At 46.3% G+C, this 24,104-nt stretch overlaps 1 protein-coding gene across 1 annotated transcript; it reads right to left on the bottom strand.

Moving 5' to 3' along the window:
- Positions 1-12,943: 12,943 nt before the first annotated feature.
- Positions 12,944-19,964, bottom strand: LOC142784763 (NADH-cytochrome b5 reductase 2-like). The gene is made up of 4 exons (XM_075883261.1): positions 19,737-19,964; positions 18,050-18,265; positions 14,026-14,291; positions 12,944-13,157 (listed from the first exon to the last, which is right to left on the bottom strand). The coding sequence occupies exons 1-4, from the start codon at positions 19,962-19,964 to the stop codon at positions 12,944-12,946; spliced, it is 924 nt and encodes a 307-aa protein (XP_075739376.1).
- Between the last annotated feature and the right edge of the window lie 4,140 nt (positions 19,965-24,104).

Genomic DNA, 24,104 nt, shown 5'->3' with positions numbered 1-24,104 from the left:
GAAGGACTCGCCAGTCTGCTGTGCTCGTTCACGTAAACGCTGTTCGGCTTGCAGTTTACGAACGGCAGGGCGGCCGAACACGTCCACGACAGCGGTCTTAAAAGCGGACCAAGTCGGGAAATCAGATGCGTGGTTATTGTACCACATTCCAGCCACACCCGCAAGGTAGAAGAACAGGTTACCGAGTTTAGCTGCCTCATCCCAATGATTGGGGACGCTCACACGTTCGTACATGGCAAGCCAGTCCTCGACGTCGGTGCCATCCGCGCCGGTGAAGACAGGAGGGTCGCGGATGCGGGGGACACCGGGACATGGCGTCGGTGTAGGAGGGAGCGTTTGCTGAGCGGCGTCCATGGTAGAAGGCACGGTACGGGATCGAAGCTCGAAGGGCATCGAATGCGAACCAAAGATGTTTGAAGGGGACAGCACTCTCCACCAAATTGTTAAGACGTTTATTGGTGGACACTCGTTGATGATTCACGAAAGCGACAGTCAATGCGGGGGCCGACTCTCTACACGAGCTGCTCTTCTTCTTATGAAAAGGGCGACCCACTAGAAGGCACTCGAGAGCATGACCCACTGTTCGAAGGCTTTGCCACAATATATATATATATATATATATAATATGCAATCAGTGCGGCCTAGTGATCAGTTAGGATCACGACCCACGCAACCGAAGGCTCCTGTGCCACAGTGGTATCATATGGCGCGCATAATTCCACGGTTTGCAGACAACGATTACCTCGCACGGAGTTTTAGGGGTGAAGCTCCTTATACCGACACCCGTTTGTCCCTCATAGTCGTAGTAGTAGTGTGGAACCAGTCTTACATTTTGACCTCCAAGGTGGTGCTGGTGGGAGATTTCTTCTGTGCGTTGTTGAACAATAAAAAACTCGCAGCGTGCGCGTCAACTATAAGTCGAATTCTCCTGTCTCTCATTCTCCCTTAGCAGACTTCGGAATGTAGATTCAGCACTATCTGACAAGGAAGGGTTGCTACGTTATACTCGCTGGGCGTAATCTCCTTGGTTTTAGAAAGGTTTAGCGAGCGTTGGGCCGCAGTGCCATGAATACAGTGAAGTAGTATATACCATAAATTCGAGGTGGTTAAAGGTGGGAAGTAGACACGAAGCGCAAGCCGTAAGAAAGTGTGCGCGTGCCTCCTCTCGTTCAGTCCTTGGAATTTCCGCTGGATGGCGGTGCTTCTATATGAGGAATATATGATAAAAAGATGCGAGATGGTGGTACTTGGAGTGTTGAATAGGCGGACGAACGGACACACAGACAGATGCATGAACGGATGCATGGATGGCTGCACGGACGAATGGACGCATGGACGGACGCAGGAGCGGATGCATGGACGAACGCAGGGACGGACGCACAGATGAACGTGCGGACGCACGAACAGACGCACGCGCGGAAGGGCAGATGGATGCATGGGCGGCCACAAAGATTCACGCATGGACGGACGGAAGCAAGAACGAATGAACGGACGGATGCTTCGACCCACTCTTCATCATTCACTCCGTGGATATGCTGCCATTTTTTTCATGCATAAAGGAGAATATCACGGTGTCTCCTATAGCAAGAAACATGCATCCAGAACACAACGTCGGAAGATGAGTAGCGAGGGCCAGGACTATACTTCGTCAAGTCTATACTTGACGACTATACTTGACGACTATACTGGGCCAGGACTATACTTCGTCAAATCGAGGCCTCGATTGTTTAACACGGCCGTGCGAAGGCCGTGATTGTTTAATCTGGTCGAAGGCCGTGCCACGGCCGAAACGTAGAGTAAACAATTATCAAATTTTCGTAAGTGTGCTCCTTTATTCCTAATTATATTTGCACCGGACCCACAGAATTTCTTTTGTGAATTATATATATATATATATATATATATATATTGTTGTAGTTTCACGAATCCACACATTGGAATTATTGAAAAGCAGTAGTTCGGAGATCTGCGTCGCATATCTCGCGCGACAGGTCATGATCGAAAAAAAACCCCTTTCTCTGTGCATCTCTTGCAAAAATGAGAATGACAAAGCATGTACTTGACTACGCATGACATGCGGGCGTAGCATGTGAGCATCCCTACGTTACGTATGGGGCTTTGGTTGACGTTTGTCTAAATCCCTTCTTATCCTTCTGTTTCTCTACGTTGAATGTTGCCTAACGTCTTACCAACAAGACCAGATTTCCTCTTTTGTCCACAGGGGTTGATTGTATTGTGTACTGTAAAACCTGAAATGACTGGAGCGCTTTGCGCAGGCGGCACCCAGCCAAACCAATAAGCGTAAAAAAATATCCCCCTCCCCCCACACACACTACAATTAAGGACTTATACGCAGAGAGTAATAAAGCAGTCCTACAATTTAATACGATCAAAGCACAAATAGGGCTGAATATAATGGTGAAAACATAGGTGTACACAATTAGGAACAATTCATTGGAGTCTAAACATGTATATGCATAGCTAGGACACGTATACAACAGGACAGCCAATTTAAAAAAATTTATTATTAATGAATAAAAATAGGCTAGTGCATTCGGCAGCTACTTCCGAAGAATGTGAAGTCAGCCAATGTCATTCAGGTAAAATGCATGCAATCACTGCATGCTGTCATCATCAAAACTTGGACCTGGAACACTAAGGCGAAAACAAAAACAAAACAAACATGAAAAGTTCAGTACGAGGCAATGAGCGATGGAACGAAAAAATGATAGCAGTACATCAAGCGAGTGAAGGCGGCTGAGTGGGTCAGGGGAAAATTAGGCAATGGAGGCAGACAAGTAACATCAAGGTGAAAAAACTGCATCTGGGGTGGTCACAAAATACGTAGCCGGTGGAGAGTACGAAATACGGTAGCAAGTGGACAGTAACACCCACTGTGTGGTTAACACTGGACGGTAAGCGCAGCCGAGAAAGGGAGAGAATTATATAGTGTGAGAAAATCGACGTTTTTAGGTATAAAATAAAAATAGCTCACCCTGATAGGGCAAAACAGAAGCCATTGTGTGGGTCTTCATATCCTCCAGTACATTCAAACAGGTTTATAGTGAGGGTTATAATAATAAATGACGACGTCCTACACGACAGTAGCAAGGTCATACATTAATGCAGCCTCACGAGGCCCAACTGAAACAGGCCGCCTGACAAACGATGATGATGATTACAACTGTTTGTATGTACAGATGAAAATGACACGCTCAGTGTCAGCACCCACTTTGTCTTCCCCCGTTCATCAAAGTGGGCAGCAAATTAGCAATTTGAACAAATTAGCAATTAGCAGTTGGCAATGACCAGCGATCGGTCCTCACTTGAACCCGGAAGTGTCTTTTTTTTTCAATATATTGGCACCTTTCTAGATTATTCTGTCATGAACAGGAATATGATATTTCACTGCTAACCAACGACGTCTAATGCCAACGCGGATGCCGATCTTTCCGAAAAACGAGGTCTTTAACGCTATCGCGTTGAGATAAGAGAAAATAATCGAGGCGGCACAGCTATATTGTGGTCTTTGAGACGAAATGATTTGTTGTCCGGTGATGAAGAATCAGTCAGACGAGCGCTCTCGTAAAGCGAAACCACGCGGTCTAAGATATTGATTATTGCGCCATGTTCCCTGAGAAAGTCCATTCCTATGATTGAATCTTTGCAGCCCTCTAGGAGAACGACGAAAGTCGCGATGAAACAAGAGTCTCCTATGCTAATTCTTGCTGTGCATCTCGCAGTAGGGAGCAGCAATTGACCACCCGCTGTTCTTATATGTGGTCCTGTCCACGGCGTTTTTACTTTTCTAAGACGACTGGCCAGCTTGTGACAATGTGGAAGAATCTTCACCCGTATTGACTAAGGCCGTCACTTGCTCTTCATCAATAATTACATTGAGGTCGGCGCTCACCATTTCGTCGTTGTTAATATTCGTCGGTGTCGAGTCGTTCTGTAGTGACATTACTGGGCAATTTTTATCGTCTTGTGGTTGGGCATCGACCTTACCTCAAGAGGTTGCCGCCTTAAGTTCCCCGGTAAGGGCTAAGCGACCTTGTTCCCTGAAGGTCAGCAGAAGTACGTCGATTCAGTGACGATGTCCGAGCAAGGGATGGACAGCGTGATCTGTGGGCGGTGTTGGGCTGGCAATCGGGAAGTGACTCGTGCTAGGGGGGACACGTTTTTGGAGGTCCCGGAAAACCAGGGTCGTCATGACGAACAATGTAGTCGGCGTTGGCGCAGCGACCGTCGTACCCTGGCCGAGACGGGTGAAGCGATATGTCGCGGAATCAACAATAGCGAGCTACATGGCCGGCGTTACCACAGTTAAAGCAAAGCGGGTGCCGATCGACAGTGCCCCAAGCGTCCGTTCTGCGAAATTGTGGGCGTCCCATGTCCTCTTGTGGTGGTGAGTAAGGCGCGGTAAGTGGTGGCTGGTGGCATGAAAATATGGGAGACACGGGCCGATGTCTGAAAGCCTCCTGCAAAGGTTGCGACGAAGGTGTGGCTGTAGGCGGCTGGTAGTATGACGTAATAGGCGGGACGGGTGGTGGACGGTGGAGAGCGTCGACGCAACTCATTTGACGCTGCTCGCGCCGAGATCAGCGGCTGAAAAAGCATGCCTAAGTTCGTCACAAACGACTGCGGCAACGGCAGTCACTGGCATATTCACTAGAGGAGTACAAAGCTTTGGAATTTCTTCTCAAATAATATCTCTGATCAGGTCACGTAGGGAGCCCTGATTGTCCAGAGTAACTGAATCAGCGTTGATTCGTGTGGTAGTGGACGAGCGATCATTCTGCCTCGGTATTTGGTGCAGAGCACGCTCAATGGCAGTGGCTTCTCTTATAAAATCGGCCACGGTAGCTTGGGCATCGTGCACAAGTCCGGCGAACAGTTGTTCCTTCACGCTGCGCATAAGGTAGTGCAACTCCTTTTCCTCGGACATATTGTGATCAGCCCGACGACACAGGCGCGTCACGTCTTCAGCAAACGTTGCCTCAGTTTCGTTAGGTTTTTGAAGTCTTGACTCGAGGAACTGCTGAGCCCGCTATCGACGGTCGACGCTAGCAAATATGTTAATCAGCTGCTGACGAAACTCATCCCATGTCGATATACGGCCTTCTCGATTCTCAAGCCACGTGTGAGCGCTGTCATCGAGAGTGAAGTACGTGCGGGCGAACTTGTGTTGAGCATTTCACTGGTTGATGTCAGCAACGCGTTCGTAATGCTCAAGCCAATCTTCAGCATCGTCATGTGGGGCACCACTGAAGCGATCGGGTACAAGTGGCTGAAGAAGTGTTACTTGGGTTGGATTGAAAACGGGGCCGCCTTGTATCCTTTGGACCACTTGTGGCTGGCTGGCGAAGGCCATTGGCAGAGGTACGAAATGCCTGGTAGAATTTTCGTCCAAGGAGGTCAGCTCAGGAGAGAGGCCTACCAACTGCCTACTCAAGTGGTGCACTGGTGTCGTAACAGGTGGCTGCATGTCTGGACTTTATGAACGGCTCCCAGATGGAGTGTAGAGCATCGGCAGACTTGCAGTCCAGCACCTGCACTGGTGTCGCAGTTTAACGTAAGCAGATCACTGAGACGTTCAGTCCGAGAACCGACGGCGTCTGTTTTTATGCCGGAGCCAAGAGCAAAGGACGTAAGCAAGAGCACATCGTCTTTTTCAGTGTCTCTTTTTCCTGAGACTGTTAATGCGCAAATCGTCTTCGTTGCCTGTCTATTTCAAGCGCGGCAATATATTCATCCTATACAAGTACCGCCATGCAGCGGTGCTTTTAAAGACTAAACGAGTGGTGCCTACTACTACATACTATAAAAATGGGACGCAGAGGCCATGGCGTAAGGAGTTTGTCACCTTCGACGAAGACTGCCACCTTCGTCGACGTAACGACACCATGACAATGTGACAGAGTGTCACGAGGTCCCGTATTGCACGAGGAAAGTTATATTTTGCAAAAACCTGACATTTTTCCTTTCAGACAGCATGACGAATAATACTCTTGCGCAGGATTTCAAGAGTCTATATTGTCTTTTGTGCCTCAGCAACCTCTGTTGTAAATCTGTCAGCTGATTTTAACATGACCGTAATGCTTTCAAACTGACATGCGGAACCATAGTGCCTACAATGAAATTTCTGGGCGTCCCGATACTGATTTTGGGACGTTTAATTTCCCCTATTTTATTTTGTCATTGCAGCATTCCCCTGTTCGGCCAAACTACGACGATCTTCAAGAAAAACAATGGCGTAAAGCACATAATCAGAGCACTGTAAAAATACGTCGTGGCTGTTTTAGTGCGCACAGGTTTCCGACTTCCGCCATTAACTACCCGAACGTTCGAACGTTTTCCAGCTGCTGCTAGATGCTGTCCTGCTAGATAGGATGGTCGCAAGAAAGACGGGAAGATATGACACTTTGATGAAACATTAGATGCCAATAGAGTTCTTCAGCCTCAGAAAATGTTCGAAACAATCCAGTGAAGCGTAATAAGCTTTGACTTGCTTTTATTATATAAAAGAAGCCTAATAATGCCGGATTGTGTAGCATTCACGTGTTATTTCATTACTTGTATTACTGTTTTGCATTTGCTCAACTTTTTGTCGACTGAGTTATATTACATGAGAGTAAATGAATCAATTGGGCGACTTTCTGCGTCCACACAGCATTACAGTTCAGTTTATTTAAATGCACTGGAATGGCACTCTGCATGCTTGTTCTGCAGAAGGACTTGTTGGCCAAGTTAATGACTGCTGGAAATCGTAATGTAGCGCAAAAAAGTTGCTCTTAAGTTGTTATTGGTACTGTCTTTTGTGCTGTAACATGCTTTTTGCGTTTGTTATTTCAGGGCATGCTAGTACCTCCCTTCACTCACTGACGCTTTGGCAGTATTTGTCATATAGTGGAAGTACGCCTTCGAACGCGAAGCTTCGCACGTTGCTAGGGTATTGTCCCATATACAGCGATACTCAGCTTATGTGTGTTCTCCCATATCACGACAACCTTCTTTGATAACAAATCTAATTTAAAGTAATACAGAAATTTTATTTGGATGCCTTCGCATATACGTGTGAGCCTCGGTTTCATTTTAATAAGTTTCTATTGTCAGGTCACTTTTAAACCTCTTCAATTCTGAGGTGCGCTCATTATGCGTAAGGTGATGATTTCAGCGGAGTTAGAATTGGCGTTCAGCTATGAAAAAATAATTGTAAATAAAAGGTTTCGCTAAATAGAAACAAGATAACTTAGTAGAATAAAAGAAGAACGTTAAAGCAGTAGAGTCACGCCTGACCGTGACAGAAAAACCCATAATCTTGATAATAATAATATCTCTGCTTTTACACCCCAATCCACCGTATGATTGGGAGAGGCGCCACAGTGGCAAGCTTCGGAAGTTGCCTGGTGTGCTTTAACGGGCACTCATGTCACACAATATACGGGCCCCTGGCATATCACCTCCATCGAAATGTGACCACAGCGGCCGCAATCAATCCCGCCATGCTCAGTTTATACGACCAGCCCATAATCATCGCTGCGCTGCTGTGTATTCAATGACCTTGTTATACATACACGGTCGATGGTATACACGCTATACAATGACAGTATTATACAGAGAAAATCCGGGTACGTGCCAAATAATGGGCGCTATCCTTCCACTGATCACCATATGTATAAATACTAGCATGCTTAGCAGGCACTTCTGCAGTACTATGCACAGCATATCTGTCTGTGTAGACATCACGATGAGAAGTTCTCATGCGAGTGCTGTTTTGCTGCTCGGTTCATGTTAGTTTCATTGCTAACACAAAATCTTTCTTAGTGAACAAAAGATGATTATGTCCATCCATCCATCCATCCATCCATCCATCCATCCATCCATCCATCCATCCATCCATCCATCCATCCATCCATCCGTCCATTCGTCCGTCCGTCCGTCCGTCCGTCCGTCCGTCTGTCTGTCTTTCTGTCTGTCTGTCTCTCTGTCTGTGTGCTCTCGGGATCACATCCGCAGCATAGTATAAAGGAAAATTTGTGTAGGCGGGTAGGTAGGACCAATAAGATTTACTCCTGTCGTGCGCTCCTGTAGTGCACGTCATCGAACCCCTTTCTCCGCATAAGTGTGGCCGTGGTATATAGGTATGTACCCCATGTGGTTCGCAGTTTCTATCTTTCAGGAAATGCTGACAGCGGACATCGGGAAATAAATGCGAATGCGTAAAAAAACCTACATCAGCAATATTTACTCGGCGAGTGCAAAAAATAATTATCAAAATTTCCGCAAGAATCGAACCCAAGCATTCCTCGTGGCAGTCAAAAAACTCCCAAGTATTTTCCGAGGGTGAACATGGTTAAGTGCGAATGCACGGGGTGATGCTATGAGGGGGAGTAAAGTTAACATCCGTTAGCATTCACCAGTGAGTTAACGTAAACTCCCCCCGTGTGATCACACCGTGATTCCCAGGAACCATTAGACCCTCTCGGGAAATGTTGGTGGGTTTACGCGTATATGTTAAAGTAAATTTGCACTATAATGATGTTCATATCCGCGGCCCGCTTCGCCCGCTTGCGCTCGGCATCACGGGCCCTTCGCCGCGCTGCCGCGTCTTCAACCGGCGCGACATCTTCAACGATGCGTGCAATCCTCGCATTCGATTGCGTGGTACTCGTTGTTGGAGGTATCGCAGTCGAGGTTGATGCCTGCGATGGATCCATACCTATGACGACTTGGCGATCTCGAGCTAGTCGTGGATGCGCGGGCGCGCGCAATCACGTGGTGTGTGACGTCGCTGCGCCATTCCTACAGAACCTCCTCTCCGCTCCTAGCGCCGTTGCTAGGAGAGAGGAGGAGGCGCACCACAGACGGCAGATTCAGGGTTGCTTATAATGTGCATTCGCACTTATTATTCTACCATAGAGCCTAGCCATTTTGTGACACTGCCGAGGAAGACGACTCCATGAAAGCGTCACTTTAGTGTGACGAGAGTTGTTGCAGTACGTGGTCTTTATTTTCGGAACGCTCCGTATGAACTGCAGTGACGGTGGCATCCAATCGAGTTAATTGGGGTTCTAGTGTCAGCTCTGCTTCTGTAGCAGTCTCACAATACATTATATTCCTATGATTCAGCATGTTACATTCAAGCTTTGCTCGACGCAGGAGGAATAGACTAACGAAAGTTGACTATGATATTCAAGTAGTCGCATCATTGAGTTCACTTCATTGCGACCATACATCTATGCTCTAGCTTGATTGCTGACGTTGCATCACACCATAAGATCCACCTTACACGCCAGTGCAGCTAACATGCCTGGGAAGCCAACGATGTGCTCTCAGCCAGCGCACTGTAAAAAAATCGAAGAAGTTAAAAACGAAAGCGATGTCGTCTCACCATATAGTGCGTACTTTAACTACTTATTACAATGTTTTTATTGAATTATGTAAATAGAGAACTTCAAACTGTGTATTGCTGCAATGTAATTGTCAAAGGTGAAAGAGCTTTCTCTCGGAGAAAGAATCAAACAACCTTTATTGCTAATAAATAGGTCATTAGAGGCTGGGCCTTCTAGCCCGGAATATCATAAGCTCTTGCTGCCATCTGGGCGCGGTCAACCAAGGCCTGTTTGGGCACTGGGTCAGTGCTGGACAGGGTCACCTCCCTCTTGACTATTGTAGGACAATGATTCGCCGTTATACTGGGACGCTTTGGCACTCCCAGACCGTGAATGTTTCCGCATATGGCTGCATTCTGTGCAACGGGTGGCCTACTTAAAAACCACGACTAGTTATGCACGTGAAATATTTTCGAACTTGGTGTCCACTCACTAAGTGGCCTTCGAGAAATACGGGAAGTAACGTGTGCGCATTTTATAATGGGTAGCTGACTTTGGACCACGAAGTCACTGCGGCGTAGCCATAAGGTGGCACACCGAGTCCGTGCCCTTTCCGCCCGGCCCCATGTGAAGTTATCATAACTGCATGTTCTGACGCACGATGGCAATGTACGCTTGTACAACGAAGCGTTACTGTGAGACTACATGTTGCAATGTGAGGCCCCTATACCGGACGGATGTGTTCGCAAAGCATGAAAGCTATATTCACTGCATTTCGAAACAGATGAAGTTATTTTCACTGTCGATACAAGAAGACACCTGGCTTTTTGTAGAACACCCGCTGACCAAGCAAGCGGCCTGGGTTTGATCTTCACTCGGAACTAATAATAGTTATTATTTTTAATGGCAAATTTCTCAGTTTTTTGGTCAAAAAAAATGACTGTTTTCACTCACAACCACAGACAGCGCCCTCGCTAACACCGACACCGGCATTTCTGCAAAACAAGCTCTTTAATGCTATTGCGTTATAAACATGATGGACCCCGTCGTAATGCTTGGCTGAAAGCCAAAAAGTGTTTCGCATGAAACCTATTTCAACAACGCGCTAGATCTGTCAAATTTTTATGTAGAGGATGACAATATTTAAATATTTATCTAACCATGGCATTGGGACAAGCCCTGCACTACGTTCTATATATCTTCTGCTTTAAAGCTCTATTTATTTTTCAGATCCCGACAATCCTTTTACAGCAACAGTTCCTTACACTGACAACGGGAAGTGCTTCATTCTCAAAAGTGGAGATCTTGGAGGCCGTAAGGAAGTTTAAAGTATTCGTTTTGCAGCTCCCGTTGCTGACTACGATACATCACATCTATCTAGTGCGATTTCTTGATATTTCTTTCAACAGAACCGTATTTATGAATTTTCGGGCCTAAGCGTGATTCACATAAATATACGCGGGTGCCTCAAATCGACGCACATGATGTACGACTTAAAGTCCTAAAATAATAGCAGCAGTCAGGCGGGCATAATATTAGTCATAGCTTTTATACTTATGAACTAATAGTATATACAATCAAGTGAACAGGCATATGCGACTAGTCCAACTGCTATCCCCTCTTGATTAACAAAAAACATCAAGCTAATGTCACAGGAACAAGATAGTAATCCCCCTTACCCGCGAAGCAAATTGTAGCGCCTGTGTTGCTCCTAACGCTATAGTCGTGAATTGACATCAGGTCACTACACGCAAGTGTATTGCACTTGTCTGTGGTATTGGATGACCACGCTCTCGCGAAAGCCATTTCACAAGCTTCCTGTGAACAAACGTTATCTCATCGGGCTCTGACATATTATTTTTTAACCCTGTTTTCCTTGCATGCTTTCCTCACCTTCTGCAATTGCAACCAATTAACAGTGTCCACGCACTGAAGATGAAGCAGTAGATCTTAGGAAATGTACAGTGTGAAATGCATGAAAGTAACGTCAAGTCCTAGGCGTCTGCTTCCTTCTTTCGTTGAGCGTGTCACATTTTCTGCTAATTTAGTACCTTCCTTTTTTTTCAGAGTGCTTGCTATGGGTCAACAATGCATATAAGGACAACTACCCTCGTAAGTGCGTACGAAAATACAAGAAGTTCTGCGGCGGCGGAGTCTTGATCTACGACAAGCAGATTTGCTCTGAACAACAAGGTGCATAGAATGCTACCGAATGAGACTGCTGCGTAGGTGGCACTGCCATATCATCAAAGATGATTTGACGTATTATGCCACTGAATCACACACGCACTCGAAGGAAGGAAAATAAATTTCACTGTGAATGCCTCTGCTGAATCTCAGTAAGTTTATCTTAGATCATCAATACATGGCTCTCCAGAGGTTGGTGGCTGTACGAGCGTGACTCCTCAGCTCCCTATCGTAGAACAAGCTTGCGCCAAGCAGCGCAGCCTCCCAGACATTAAAGCCTAATGGTGATTTATATGGGAAGAATTACTGGATTTCACTTACACCCTCATGGTATAGGGCAAGATCGATTGGGCACTTACTCGTGGTATTGGGCAAGATGAGGTGTTCCTCTAACACAAAAACGTAGATGATGCTCGAGCTTCACCTTCGTGACCATATTGCACAATCGGGAAGTAAAACAAATAGAACAGAGGTGCACTATCGGGAATCGTGCACATCACCGTCTGTATACAGCTAGCCTGCTCAGGTTCTCGGTGCATGCCTCAGCCCTATGGTAAGGACACAAAGAACTGTGCGTTAGCATTGTTCGTTTCGAAGTATTATTGAATGTATACAGCAAGAACGGAGGTGAAGTGTTCACTGTACCACAGTTTTTTTTTTCAAATAAGTGAAGGGGCCACAACCCATGCGTAGGGCAACACGGGAACCTACCTGGCTGCTCACGTTGTTTATGGGTCTGGTAATGATGACGACTGAATAAATATGTTTGAGCGTTTTGTTCTGACAAGGTACTTGAAACACGCACATGTTGCTCAATTCACACATCAGAACACCTGGGGGTATTCTATGCTTATGCCACGCAATATATGATGCGTTAAGCAGACTCCCTCTTCAAAATGATATTCAGATAGTGTCTTTCTTTTTCTTTTTCTTTTGAAGCAGTTTCAACAAATCACGTAGCCCTAAGACAGAACACCTGATTGCCACGCGTGCAGTCTCGGTGCAATGCTCCCTCACATCTAATCATTTTTAATGTTTGTTTTTTAAGCACATTAGCGCGTTAAAACTGCCAGAATTACTACATTGCCCTGGGTAACGCATATCTCCAAGACCAATGCGCATGTGTGTGCTGATTGTGGCCGCTAGTTCGTAGGCTCAGTGTCTGTTATTTATTATGAGATGAGCCTGTGTTGTTTTTCTTAATTAGCCATATATTACTTATATTGATTGAATAAGTGTAGCTGAGGTACCCTTCCCTTAAGCCGCGATATGTGTCAGCTCTTGGCACTTGCAAATTTTCCAGCATATCCACACAGAACAAAGAATAGGGTAACATCGATGATGTACGATGAAGATTATTTCGAAACATTTGGAGGTTACTCGATTCATACACTTGTACGACCCTATTGTTGGGTGGCCACTCAGTAGCAGAGCACCCTCTGAGGCTTGTGTCCAATGTTGCTGAGTGCCGGCTTGCACAGTTCACTCAGAAAGCGACTCGGTCCACACAAGAGCACCAGAGTATCGTTGTTCGGCGGAGGAAGGTATTCAGCCATCATGCCAGCAGTCAGAAGGCCCGGCACGTACCCAGTAGCACCCTCACCTGCGGGCGGCTTGCTCAGTACGTGATGGAGGCTGCAGAACCATAGATGTAAAAGGTTCAGAATCATGTGCGCAGCGCAACTGTACAACTAGATCGTACTATTAAGGAAGGAGACTGATAACACAACACTTACGACTGCTAACTATTATTGTCGCCAATAAGTATTTGGGAAACTAATAATATATAGGGTCTTGTGATCCGAAACTCCGATGTTGATATGAGAGAATTTTAGTAAAACATCATTTTGACCTGGTTGGTACGCATGTCTGAATTAAAATTAACAGCTCAATCTCAGAAGAAGCCCTACAGATAAAAGAAACGAAACGGCACGGGTGCCGTGTTTGTACTGGTAATTTCCATTCAGGGACCATAAGATGTGCCGTTGTAGAGGGTTCCGGAAATCGCCACCATCTGCTATTTAACGTGCACTTCCACTGCACAGTACACGAGCCTCTGGCATTTGGCGTCCATCAAAATTGTATCGCCACGACTGGAAATGAACCGGCGACCGAGCACAATAGCCACTGTTCCAATAAGGTGGACATGTTTGGGAAAAACGCAACGATTAAGTAGTCCTAACAAGCCTCCGTAACAACTTAAACATTTTTATTTGATTTATTTCATCCCTCATTTCGAATGCCTGAAAGCACTATGCAGACACTATATATATTCACACGATTAAGCATTGGCTTTTTTTGTGAGCCACAAATTATTATAACCACGTGATTTTAGAAAATCGCTTTGCGTTCGTTCTTCTTGCGTGCTCAATCCTGCGCGACTGCAGATGAGCATACAAGAAGTACCGAGCCAAGTACTTCAGCCCCCTGCACACTGACCATGCGTGTCAGTTGTGCTGTAGTTACCCCTCGCTGATCGAAATAACACGACTCAGCTGCTCACCGGAATCGCTCGGTATGGGCTTTGGTGTAGTGGTCTAGCTCCCGACGCGCGATTATGTCGTCTTCCGTGCTGTTCACGTCGTTCATCTTGATTTTTGTTTCGTCTTTGCGATCCACCAGAGTGTGACGCAGAAACTGCAGCATTGGCGTGATGCCACTTCCCGCTGCGATCAGCCCAATCCAGGTTGCTTTCGGCAGTCGGCTGCCGTCGACCGTCACGAAACACCCCTTGCCTTCGTAAATGAAGCTGCCTCGTGGGCCTTGAATCTGTGGTAAAATGTAGAAGTGAGAAAATAATAAATCATACGTCTGGTTCATGTACACGCCAAATATTAGATTACACGCCAAATATTAGATTATTGAACCGGAGAATTCGCAACGATGTCGCAACGAAAAATGGCCGTGCGACAAGTCTGGCAAAAGGCGGCCCAGGTTCTCGTGCAATCAGAGCACGGGGTTTTTCCTTCTCTTTGGAAGGCGCATACACGTTAGTGCGTATGCTCCACTACACTACGATCAATTTTTAATCATTTCTGATTGGGTATCATTACAGGAGCAATAAGTATCAACGTAGCATCAGGTTGTCTGTCTCTGTTTACATTTTCGAGCAAGTTTATTGAATAGCATTGCAGCGACTATTTTGTATTTTTATGTTGGTAAATTTGCCACTTTTGTCGTTCAATCTATCGTATGTACATAATGCAAAAAGAACACAAAGAGCACGGACTCTCAAGTAAAGTATGGCACTCAGAGAATATTTTAGGATCATTTTTGTTAAACGGTTTGACTGCAACCAATCAAATTTTTATGAACAGCTGGAGCAGTGAAGGTAACTAACCATCGCATGAGCGGATGTTCAAAACAGATATCATTTAGAGGTTATATGAACCATGTATATATTTTAGGTTGTGGCGTGAAGTAACCATCTTTCAAATAATTCAACTATAATGACACAAATTAAAGCTAAATTCAATCTTCTGTGCTGACTACAATTGCAGCATCGCAACTCGTTCGTGGATATGTGTCCATATAAAATGAAGTGAAATGGTGAGAAACAGTGAGACAGGTAAGCCACAGGAAGAAACACGTTTAAATGGTAGTTTTACTGCTTCACGTGGAATGCTGTCTGCACCTTGCTGGAAGAAATACAGTGAAGAAAGTCGCCTACTTTCACTGATCTTCCAAAAGAGACATCATACCTTCTGCATGAACACCTGCTTTTTTTATTCACGTTGCTACACACAGCAGAAACATTTTATATGCTCTGGAACTATGAATGTCGGAAAGATTGCAATACTTATGCATAGAGCATGCGAACCCTACGCGCTGCATTTTGACTTCCATATAACAGCTGATGAAGCAATGAAAAAGCAGGCATTCATGCAGAAGATATGAGGTCATCTAGCAATGAATTCAAGTTTGCGTAACGACTTTTCTTTTAACTAAAAACTGACGCATATGTTGCAGATATACGTTTTTTGTTCTCGTTAAGTTTTTGGGGTGAAAAGAAAAAATAACACCAAGAATCCCTCAAAATGTTCTGTTTCGGCAAATTTTTTAGAAAAACTGCTGACCATGTAAAGGAGCCGATTATAATTTCATAGACAGCAGCGACAAGAAATACTCATACGAGTTTTTATTGTTCTTATTTTGACGGGCCGAGGACGCCGCCAGAGCCCAAGGGCTCCTGGCTGACACCTAGGCATAGATTTTGCCTTATAGAGGTCATTGAATTTTCGGATGAGGCGAATTCTACGCCTAGGTGTCACCGAGGTCGTTGGATAAAAATTTTCCTCCTCCTCCTCCTCTTCCTGATACGCCTTTTTTTACATGTTACTCTGTTTCACTTTCTTGTGATGATTCTGGCACGGCCCTTTCAGTTTTCATTGATTATGAGTTATTGCTGGCCAAACCACTTTTATGCTTTTCATTGTCATACAAGAGTTTCTACTTCCGGTAGTTCAAAATTTCTGTCTTCACGTCAGTAGCACTTAACTACCACAAAAAATTATCACATGCTTCACGGAAATGACCCCTGTTTTCTTACGCCTGAAATTTGACCGCTACTTTTACTGAACTTTTCTCACTCGTCATAGAATAATAAAGCCAAGCACCCTTCGCAGTCCCTGTGAGATTATAGCACTAATACAATTTTACACGTGTCATCATCATAATGATGATCCCCATCAACAGCATGAGTACGCTATGTCCAATGTTGGAATTATATTTTAATAATGATCCCCAACTCACTTGATCCTGCTCGAGAGGATTGCATATTAGGCCTCAAAATTTTTAATTTCATAGCTGAAGATTTTTTAAGCTTTAATTAGCGGTGCTTCATGCCACTTGGTACAAAAGAAGAAACATTTCAGGGGCTCGTTTTGTTAGGTAAACATAACATTAATCAGAACTAACCGATAAGAAAGACAAGGAACGTAATAGGGTGCCAACCGTAAGACGCTCTAAACTTGGTAACAGATAGATGCAATTTAGCCCGCGTATATTAAGGGTTATTATTTATAGAATGTATGAACTGTAAGCTAAGTAAACCTTACTATGGGTGCACAAGATGACATCTATCTGTTACCACGTTTACAGTGTATTCATTAGGTAAATGCTAAGGAAGAGGTTGAAAATAAACTTACCGCTTGATTATGCCGAACCTACTACTTTCGATTAATGCCTCCGATGAAACACCAATTGAGCTACAGGGCCGGTCATCCCCCGTCCACTTTACGGGGTGTACCAATTTACGCGCATGTATACCCTAGAGAATGAAAGGGAGTACGACACACTGTCACGTAGTTGTGACACCGACAAAGACAGTGATGGCGTCTCCAGACTGAAAACTTTTATTTAGCAGTACCAGAGCCAGAAAATGGCAAATAAAATTACAGAAAGCAGTGCGGTCTGTCACTGATATCGGCCAATAGAACGTATGCCGTCTATAAACAGATCAGTGGCCATGCGCGTCAGCGTTTACACATGTATCATTGAATAGTTCACCATTATTCCTAGCGGCCGCGCAAGTTCTAAAACTAACAGAAGTGTCCGTGTTGTGCTCGTGAACTCATCAGGAGGTTGCAGCACTACCTAAAAAATTGGCAGTCAATAGCCCGAGCTTTAGCAAGGCAATGGTTATATTGTATTGGGGAGGTGACATGAAAAAATAAAGAAGCATATGTAGCAGTACCAACCACATAAAGTCTACGGGCAAACGACCGCTGCTGAAGCTGAGCTGGTAGAGGGTCGGACACCTTATTCGAAGGCCACAAGTTCGGTCTTCATTGGCGGCAACTTTTCTTTTCACCCACTTTATTTCTTAATGTTCCTATTGTACCTCATACAAATACCATGATCTATGCTTTTCTTAGCAGATTTGTGAGTTAGTTATAAATGCGGTGTTTCTAACACCTTTCAGTGGGAATGACGTCCTAGCTGACCTGACGACCTGACCCTCATGACCTGACCCTCATTACGTGATTTGTGTCGGCCCCTTCCCTCCTTGTAGCATGATAAGGTAAGGTCCACTTTTCTCTCCTTATATCTGCCATCGAACATCGGCTATCAAGCGTGTTCCCTGCGTACTCGGGTGCCCTTCTATCCTAATTGTTATTTTTTGACAGTACACTGGGTGGTCACTGGGTGGTTTCTAAATTTTCTCAAGTGTCCTTGTTTCATTTCAGGCTTGGTCCTGATAGGTTGGAATTCATACATTTAGGGGTTAAGCCCAATTTCTATTTTGCAGAGGCATTCCTATTGACTGAAGCAGTGGTTTAAAACTAGCGCGAACGCTTACCCAGCAGAAATACGTTAATTGCAAGATGTTTTAGCGCGCGAACAGAAGAAAAAAGGAAAGGGTAGACAGAAAGAGCATCGAGAACAGACGACGTTGGAAAAAAACAGTTATCTTTCTGTCTGCCCTGTCCTTTTTCTTTTCAATGCGCGCTGAATTATCTTACAATTATGACTATGCACCAACTAGCCCAAGCTTCCACTCTTGTGAGAAATACCTTGATTCCTACCTTCGATTTCTCCCCTCGGCGCATTGAGTCCAGAAACTTGGACATGAGGCCCCCTTCAGGGTGTTCCTCGGACTCGCCCGTGTGATACACCTTGACAATGATGTCAAAGTGGCCCGTTTGATCGCACCGGGTCACAGGAGTGTAATGTCTAGTCACCGGGCAGCCGTGAATACTCGCGCAGACAAGTAGGTGTTGACCGACGTGGATTCCCAGCCTCTGCACAGGGTCTTTGTAAGCAACATTCTGCTCACCATCGTGGACCACCAACAATACCTATCTATAATGAAGCGTACCCTATGCGCATGGCTCTATATGATCGGCTTGTGACAACACGTGAGGTTACAAAAACGCATCTGCCCGTCAATATGATGGGCCAGCGAGATCAAGAGATGTTGTGAAGCCAAGGAATAAGAAAAAGTCAAAAAGGCGAAGCAATGAACGTAGTAGCAACATATTCGAATATATCACGAAGCAAGGCTAGAATTTTGGGAGCAATATTATTTGTAATAAACATGCGCTTCCTTAGAAACCAAGTTTCGTGCGGTGTGGACACAGTAGATGACCACAACAAGGCTCGTTCGTAGTGCTGATGAGAAACGTTGATGAAAAGCGCCTCCTGTGGGCAGCGCATGGTGGTACTAAGGGCTATACGTCATCTGCCGCTGTTTGTGGCAGTTCGCTATGCGTATAACCCATGTATATGTGAACAGCCGCTCCAGGAACACTTTTGACACAGCTTTTTTGTGATGGGAGCACAGCCCATAAAAGGTGCCGCCTCCTGTGGTGGCAAGATACGCTCGCCGATGGTTGCTGTGACAGCGCGGTAACCACGACGGCCCCTCTCCCCTTGTTCGCTCACAAGATAAGCTCGTGCGCAGGCGGCACTGGCCGAAAATGCGATGTTGGCTTCGCAGAAAGAGGAGGCTAGTGTAGCCTTCTCTTCGTATATAGATACATATACATATACGTGAATGATGGTGACGGCAACGGCAAAAACCAGCCGATACTGTTCATAAAATTGCTATCGCAATAATTAGGATGTTGTGGGTACCCAGCCAATCTAGCCACGCGGAATTGCGGAATCAATGTTTTTTTAAACGCGTTGTTACACATTAGTGTTGAATGAGTGATCAAGTGGCCTCCTCGCTTGTCATTGACGCTTCAGCGGAGGCCTTCTACTACAACTACTAGTAGTACTCAACTACGCTGCATACTACGAAAAGACAGCTTTGTCGCACCATACATTTCATCCTTGGTTATTGTTTCAGTGACTTGCTGAAATTCTCGCCTGCTGCGACACATTGCTGCATCATTCTTACGACGCAATGGCGGCAGGTATTTCGCTACAGCGTAAGCCGATGCTTATTTGGTCACGTGATTTGAGAACACTGCTTATACAAACGCCTTGTGCGGTCGTGCGCTGGGTGAGTGCGCATTTTTGCCAGCCTAGACACGACGCGCTGCCACGTTTTAGTCTATATTCTATAGAAAGCTGCTGTTTAGGTAGAAGCAGTGGTCTTGAGCTTGCACCTGACCACTCACGCCCCCTTCATATCAATTACTGAACGGTCAGCTAACGAAAACAAAACAAAATACTCGAATAACAGACCCGCATGTGCGGCATAAGCGGCACATGTATTTCGAAGTTCGCCGAAAAACGCGAAACAACCCTTGTCCGACTGCGTACCTGGTAGCGGCTACGCAGAGAGAAGCGCAGCAGGCGAACGTTGTGAGTGACAGGGATCCTGCGCTCAAGCCGCACCGTGTACCGGGCATTGGGATCGACGAGCAGCACGTCACTGGAAATGTGGGCGCCTATCTTGCGTATGAGCAGCACCGCCAGCGTGATAGCTCCGAAGGTGGCCGCTGTGGAGGCTACGAAAATGAGCAGCTGTTGGGCCCGCCCATGCAACATTCTGCTGGTGTTGTCCTGGTGGCTGGATGGTTTATTTTTTCCCGACCATCAATTGGGGCGGATGCTTCTTGATGATGGTGTTGATGATAATAGTCTTTACCATTGACTCATATCCACTTTAGAAAATTGACAAAGAAAATAATAATAATAGATAAGATTGCTCACACATGTAGTATATTACTACTGAATCAAATAATCGATGCTAATTTACCATAAAAAGATTTTGATTTGAAATCAAAATTATTCATTGTTTTATTTCGCTTCAAAACACAACTACTTCACTGCTCAGCAGATGTGCTGAAACCACGCATCCCCACAAAGTGAGTAATCATAAGTGGGCTACGCTATCTCCTAAAATCTATAATGTCTACGTTGAAGTTGCCGTCTTGTACAAAGAACGCCATATGAATGGACATGTGGATGAACTGACGCACGTAAGGTGCAGGTGATGATGTATTGTGCTGTCTTATGCTAGATTTATTTACATATGAAGTCAGGTTCCTCACACACATTGTTTTCAATTTTCGCTGTGATGGTGTTCAGTTTCAATTTCGGTTTTATGTGGCGTGACAGACACCTACAAGGCTAGGCTTTAAAGATATTCAGCCCTAATAAAGTAATTCCACAAATATGCATATTTTATCATCGTAATTCATTCTGCATCTTCAGGGGCGCTGCGTCAGTGGCCTTCAGCAGAAGTGAAGAAATTCTAGACAACACAAAAGTTGCCTTCAAAGATACTTAAAAGTTTGCTAATGTTGAAGATTTGACTGAAACCTCAGCAAGCTTCTGTGCTGATATGTGACTAATGGAATGACAATTTCCTAAAATATATGTGCTTTACAAAACGCACTAAGCACATGCCTGTCAAATCATATGACCATCAGTATTTCCCTTAAACGTGTTTATATTTCCCAGCTAAATAAAAAAATACAATTGATTCTACTAGAGTTCTTCCATACATTTACAGGTATAGTGATTCTGCAGCGGAAAGTTGATATACGGGCAGGAAAAACCACTTGGAGCGTTCTCGGGAGCACGCGGGAATTGAAGTGGCCCCGGCGGTCCGGCTGTACGGCACGCTTCAGAACTTTAAGTCGTCTTTAGGTATTCCATGAACGCTCATTACATCTGCAGGGTCATGTCACCTTCAACGGAACCCGGGGAAGCTCTACTTCAACGAAATTTTGCGTTGAATGAGGCCTTGAAGCCACAAATTTAATGGCAACAAGCGCGTGCGGCTTCCGCTGTCAGATATGCTACCCTTGTAAGAGCATGCTTTTTTTGCCTGGAGCATCTACTGAAAACTTGTGGACAATTCAGAATCTTTCATGTTTTGGTTTGCGTTGGTTTACTACTACAGAACTGTAGCGTGTTAAAAGTTGATTTGCTATTGCTAGGTAGTTTTCCAGTGTGCCTTTAAACTGCTGTGTAGTTTACTCACGCCGTGTTTTCCTTTTAAATTCGGAGTATTTCGGAGCATGTCACGTGAAAAGCCAGGCAGACATCTGGAGCTCTCCATTGAAATAAATTATCACGCTCACTCCTATGGAGCATTGAAGTTCTTTCATCCATCCGTCTATACATCCGTCTATCTCTCTCTATCTCTTTCTTGAAAAAAACGTGGCAGCATATCCATGGAGTGAATGATAGAGAGTGGGGCGAAGTATTCGTCCGTTCATTCGTTCTTGCTTCCGTCCGTCCATGCGTCCGTCTGTGTGACCGTCCATGCGTCCATCCGCCCGTCCGTGCGTGCGTCTGTTCGTGCGTCTGTCTCCGCGTGCGTCCATGCATCCGCCCCTGCGTCCGTTCATGCGTCCATCCAAGCATCTGTTCGTGTGTCCGTTCGTCCATCTATTCAACACTCCAAGTTTCACCATCTCGCATCTTTTCATCATATATTCCCCATATAGAAGCACCGTCATCCAGCGGACATTCCAAGGACAAAACGAGAGGTGGCACACGCACACTTTCTTACGGCTGTGCTTCGTGACTACGTCCCACCTTTAACCACCTCGAGTTCATGGTATATACTAGTTCACTGTATTCATGGCAGTGCGGCCCAACGCTAACTAAACCTTTCTAAAACCAAGGAGCTTATGCCCAGCGAGTATAACGTAGCAACCCTTTCTTGTCAGATAGTGCTCAATGTACATGCCGATGGCTGTTAAGGGGGAATGAGAGACAGGAGAATTCGGCTGTTAGTTAACGGGCACGCTGAGAATTTTTTATTGTTCAACAAACAAAAAAAACCTATCGTCGGCACCACCTTGGAGTTCAAAATGTAAGACTGGTTACACACTATGACTACTACTACGACTACGAGGGACGAACGGGTGCCGCTAAGATGAAAGTCCGAGCAAGCCGTTTCGCCGCGCCAGTCGCACAGTCGGACCCGGGGCCACGTCACGCTGACGTTGCCCCACCGGTCCCCTTCAAGGAAAAAGGAAGCAACCTGTGGCAGAGTCGTCGCGCCCTACCGCGAGCGGCCGCCGCCCCCTGGACTCAAACCTCCCGCCCCTTAGCCCCCCTCCCACCCCCATGCCAGGCATCGCAAGGTCCCCGGACGCCTTCTGCTGCCCCGGAAGTCTTATGCCCTGATGCCACCTGACGCTGAGCGGTCTATGAGCCGCCCTGTGCACGAGAGTGCAGAGAAATCTGCGCACTACCAGGCCAACAAGTTGCCCTCCCTAGTCCCGCTGGCTGAGTGCCCACGAGACGAGCGGACACGCCCCCTTCAGACATGGCAAGCGCAAGCAACCTCCCGGTGAGGGAGAACTGTTCGCTGTTTACCTCCCCCGATGGGGACGGGTCTATTGACGACCTTATAGATGCAGTTGAAGAGACAGCTGGACCTGAGAGTGTGTTACTCTTGCAACACATGGGGGGCGCGAAGTTCCTTGGGTGTACCCGAAACGCGAGTCAGGCCACAAAGCTTATGGTCGCAGAGGGCTTCAAAGTTAACCGTGGGCACGTTACAGTAGAAGCGGTAGGACCCCCAGTTATGTTTGTTAACGTATACCGCTTTCCAGCATATATACCAGACGAGGTCTTGATTAACACTCTTTCACAGTACGGCAAGATAAGAAGTGTTTCCTTTGCATCAGTTCCTAACCGACAAAACAAGCTTAATGGAGTTAGAGTGGTGTGCATGGAAATGAGTAGGCCAGTCCCAAACTTCACAACCATCGCGGGGCACCGTGTCATGTGTGAATACTGCGGTACGCGCAGAGTGTGCGCAAGGTGTAAGAAACCGGGGCACATGGCCACGGCGTGCGCAGCCGCTTATTGCAAGAGATGTGGTGTATTTGGGCATGACACCGAAGTGTGTGTTGAGGAGTGTAAGAGATACAGCGGGAGGCACGGCGCACGCGGGTGTTTCCGCAAACGCTCGTACCTCGCGGCAGCACTCAGCCTTCCACCCGAAACGCAGCCAGTTACTGGTAACGACCACCCCAGCAACTCTCGCCCGCCGACTGGGACTGAACCGACATTAGGGCTTCAGGTCCTAAGACCCAGGACTCGGCCCCACACGACAACGAATGTCCCGGACCACTGGCAGTTCGAAGAACCCCGAGAGACGGAAGACGGCCGCACCGTATCAGCGACCCCACTCCCTTGACCACAGGCTCCGAAGCGGGGGACGACACGAGCAACTAGTTCAGATGGCGACCTGTACGAGTCAAGCGGCCATGAATCCGGCTCTCCGGAATCCACCCGCGACTCCTGGAATTTGTCGCAACCTGCAAGCGAGGAACAAGAAGTGCGAACACAGGCGCCGAGTCCCGAAAACAACGAGTCTGCAATCTCAGCTTTTGACGAGATTAGTTTCCCGCCACTTCCACCCCCGACGGCTCTCCCTCTCAACCCTGAGGAGGTGCCCATCGTGAGTTGTGGTCGCTACGTCCTGCCGGATACTGGCCACTTGACCACGGACCAGTGCACCTCCATCGAGATGCAAACTACCGGTGCAGCCCCGACCGATAGGCGCGAGCGTTCGAGATCAAAGTCCCCTTTAAGAGGCCAGGACAAGCCCCCCGGCGTGCCGTCGAGCCTACCCGCGAACCTTGAAAACAAGCCTCGTCGCCCCAAAGCACCCGTCTGTTCCAGTGATGCCCCTCCCACTGATAAGTTGCAGAA

Source organism: Rhipicephalus microplus, unplaced genomic scaffold, assembly GCF_043290135.1.
Source record: "Rhipicephalus microplus isolate Deutch F79 unplaced genomic scaffold, USDA_Rmic scaffold_15, whole genome shotgun sequence".
Lineage (NCBI taxonomy): Eukaryota > Metazoa > Arthropoda > Arachnida > Ixodida > Ixodidae > Rhipicephalus > Rhipicephalus microplus.
Note: the sequence above shows the minus strand (reverse complement) of the source record. Positions and strands in the feature narration are given on the sequence as shown.

Bases quoted from the DNA above. Each gene is read 5' to 3' on its own strand.
- LOC142784763 (XM_075883261.1), bottom strand. From the start codon at position 19,964: ATGTTGCATGGGCGGGCCCAACAGCTGCTCATTTTCGTAGCCTCCACA. The intron at 18,266-19,736 runs GTACGCAGTCGG...GACCCTGTGCAG, and splicing joins CTCTGCGTAGCCGCTACCAG to AGGCTGGGAATCCACGTCGG. The intron at 14,292-18,049 runs GTAGGAATCAAG...ATTTTACCACAG, and splicing joins GCCGAGGGGAGAAATCGAAG to ATTCAAGGCCCACGAGGCAG.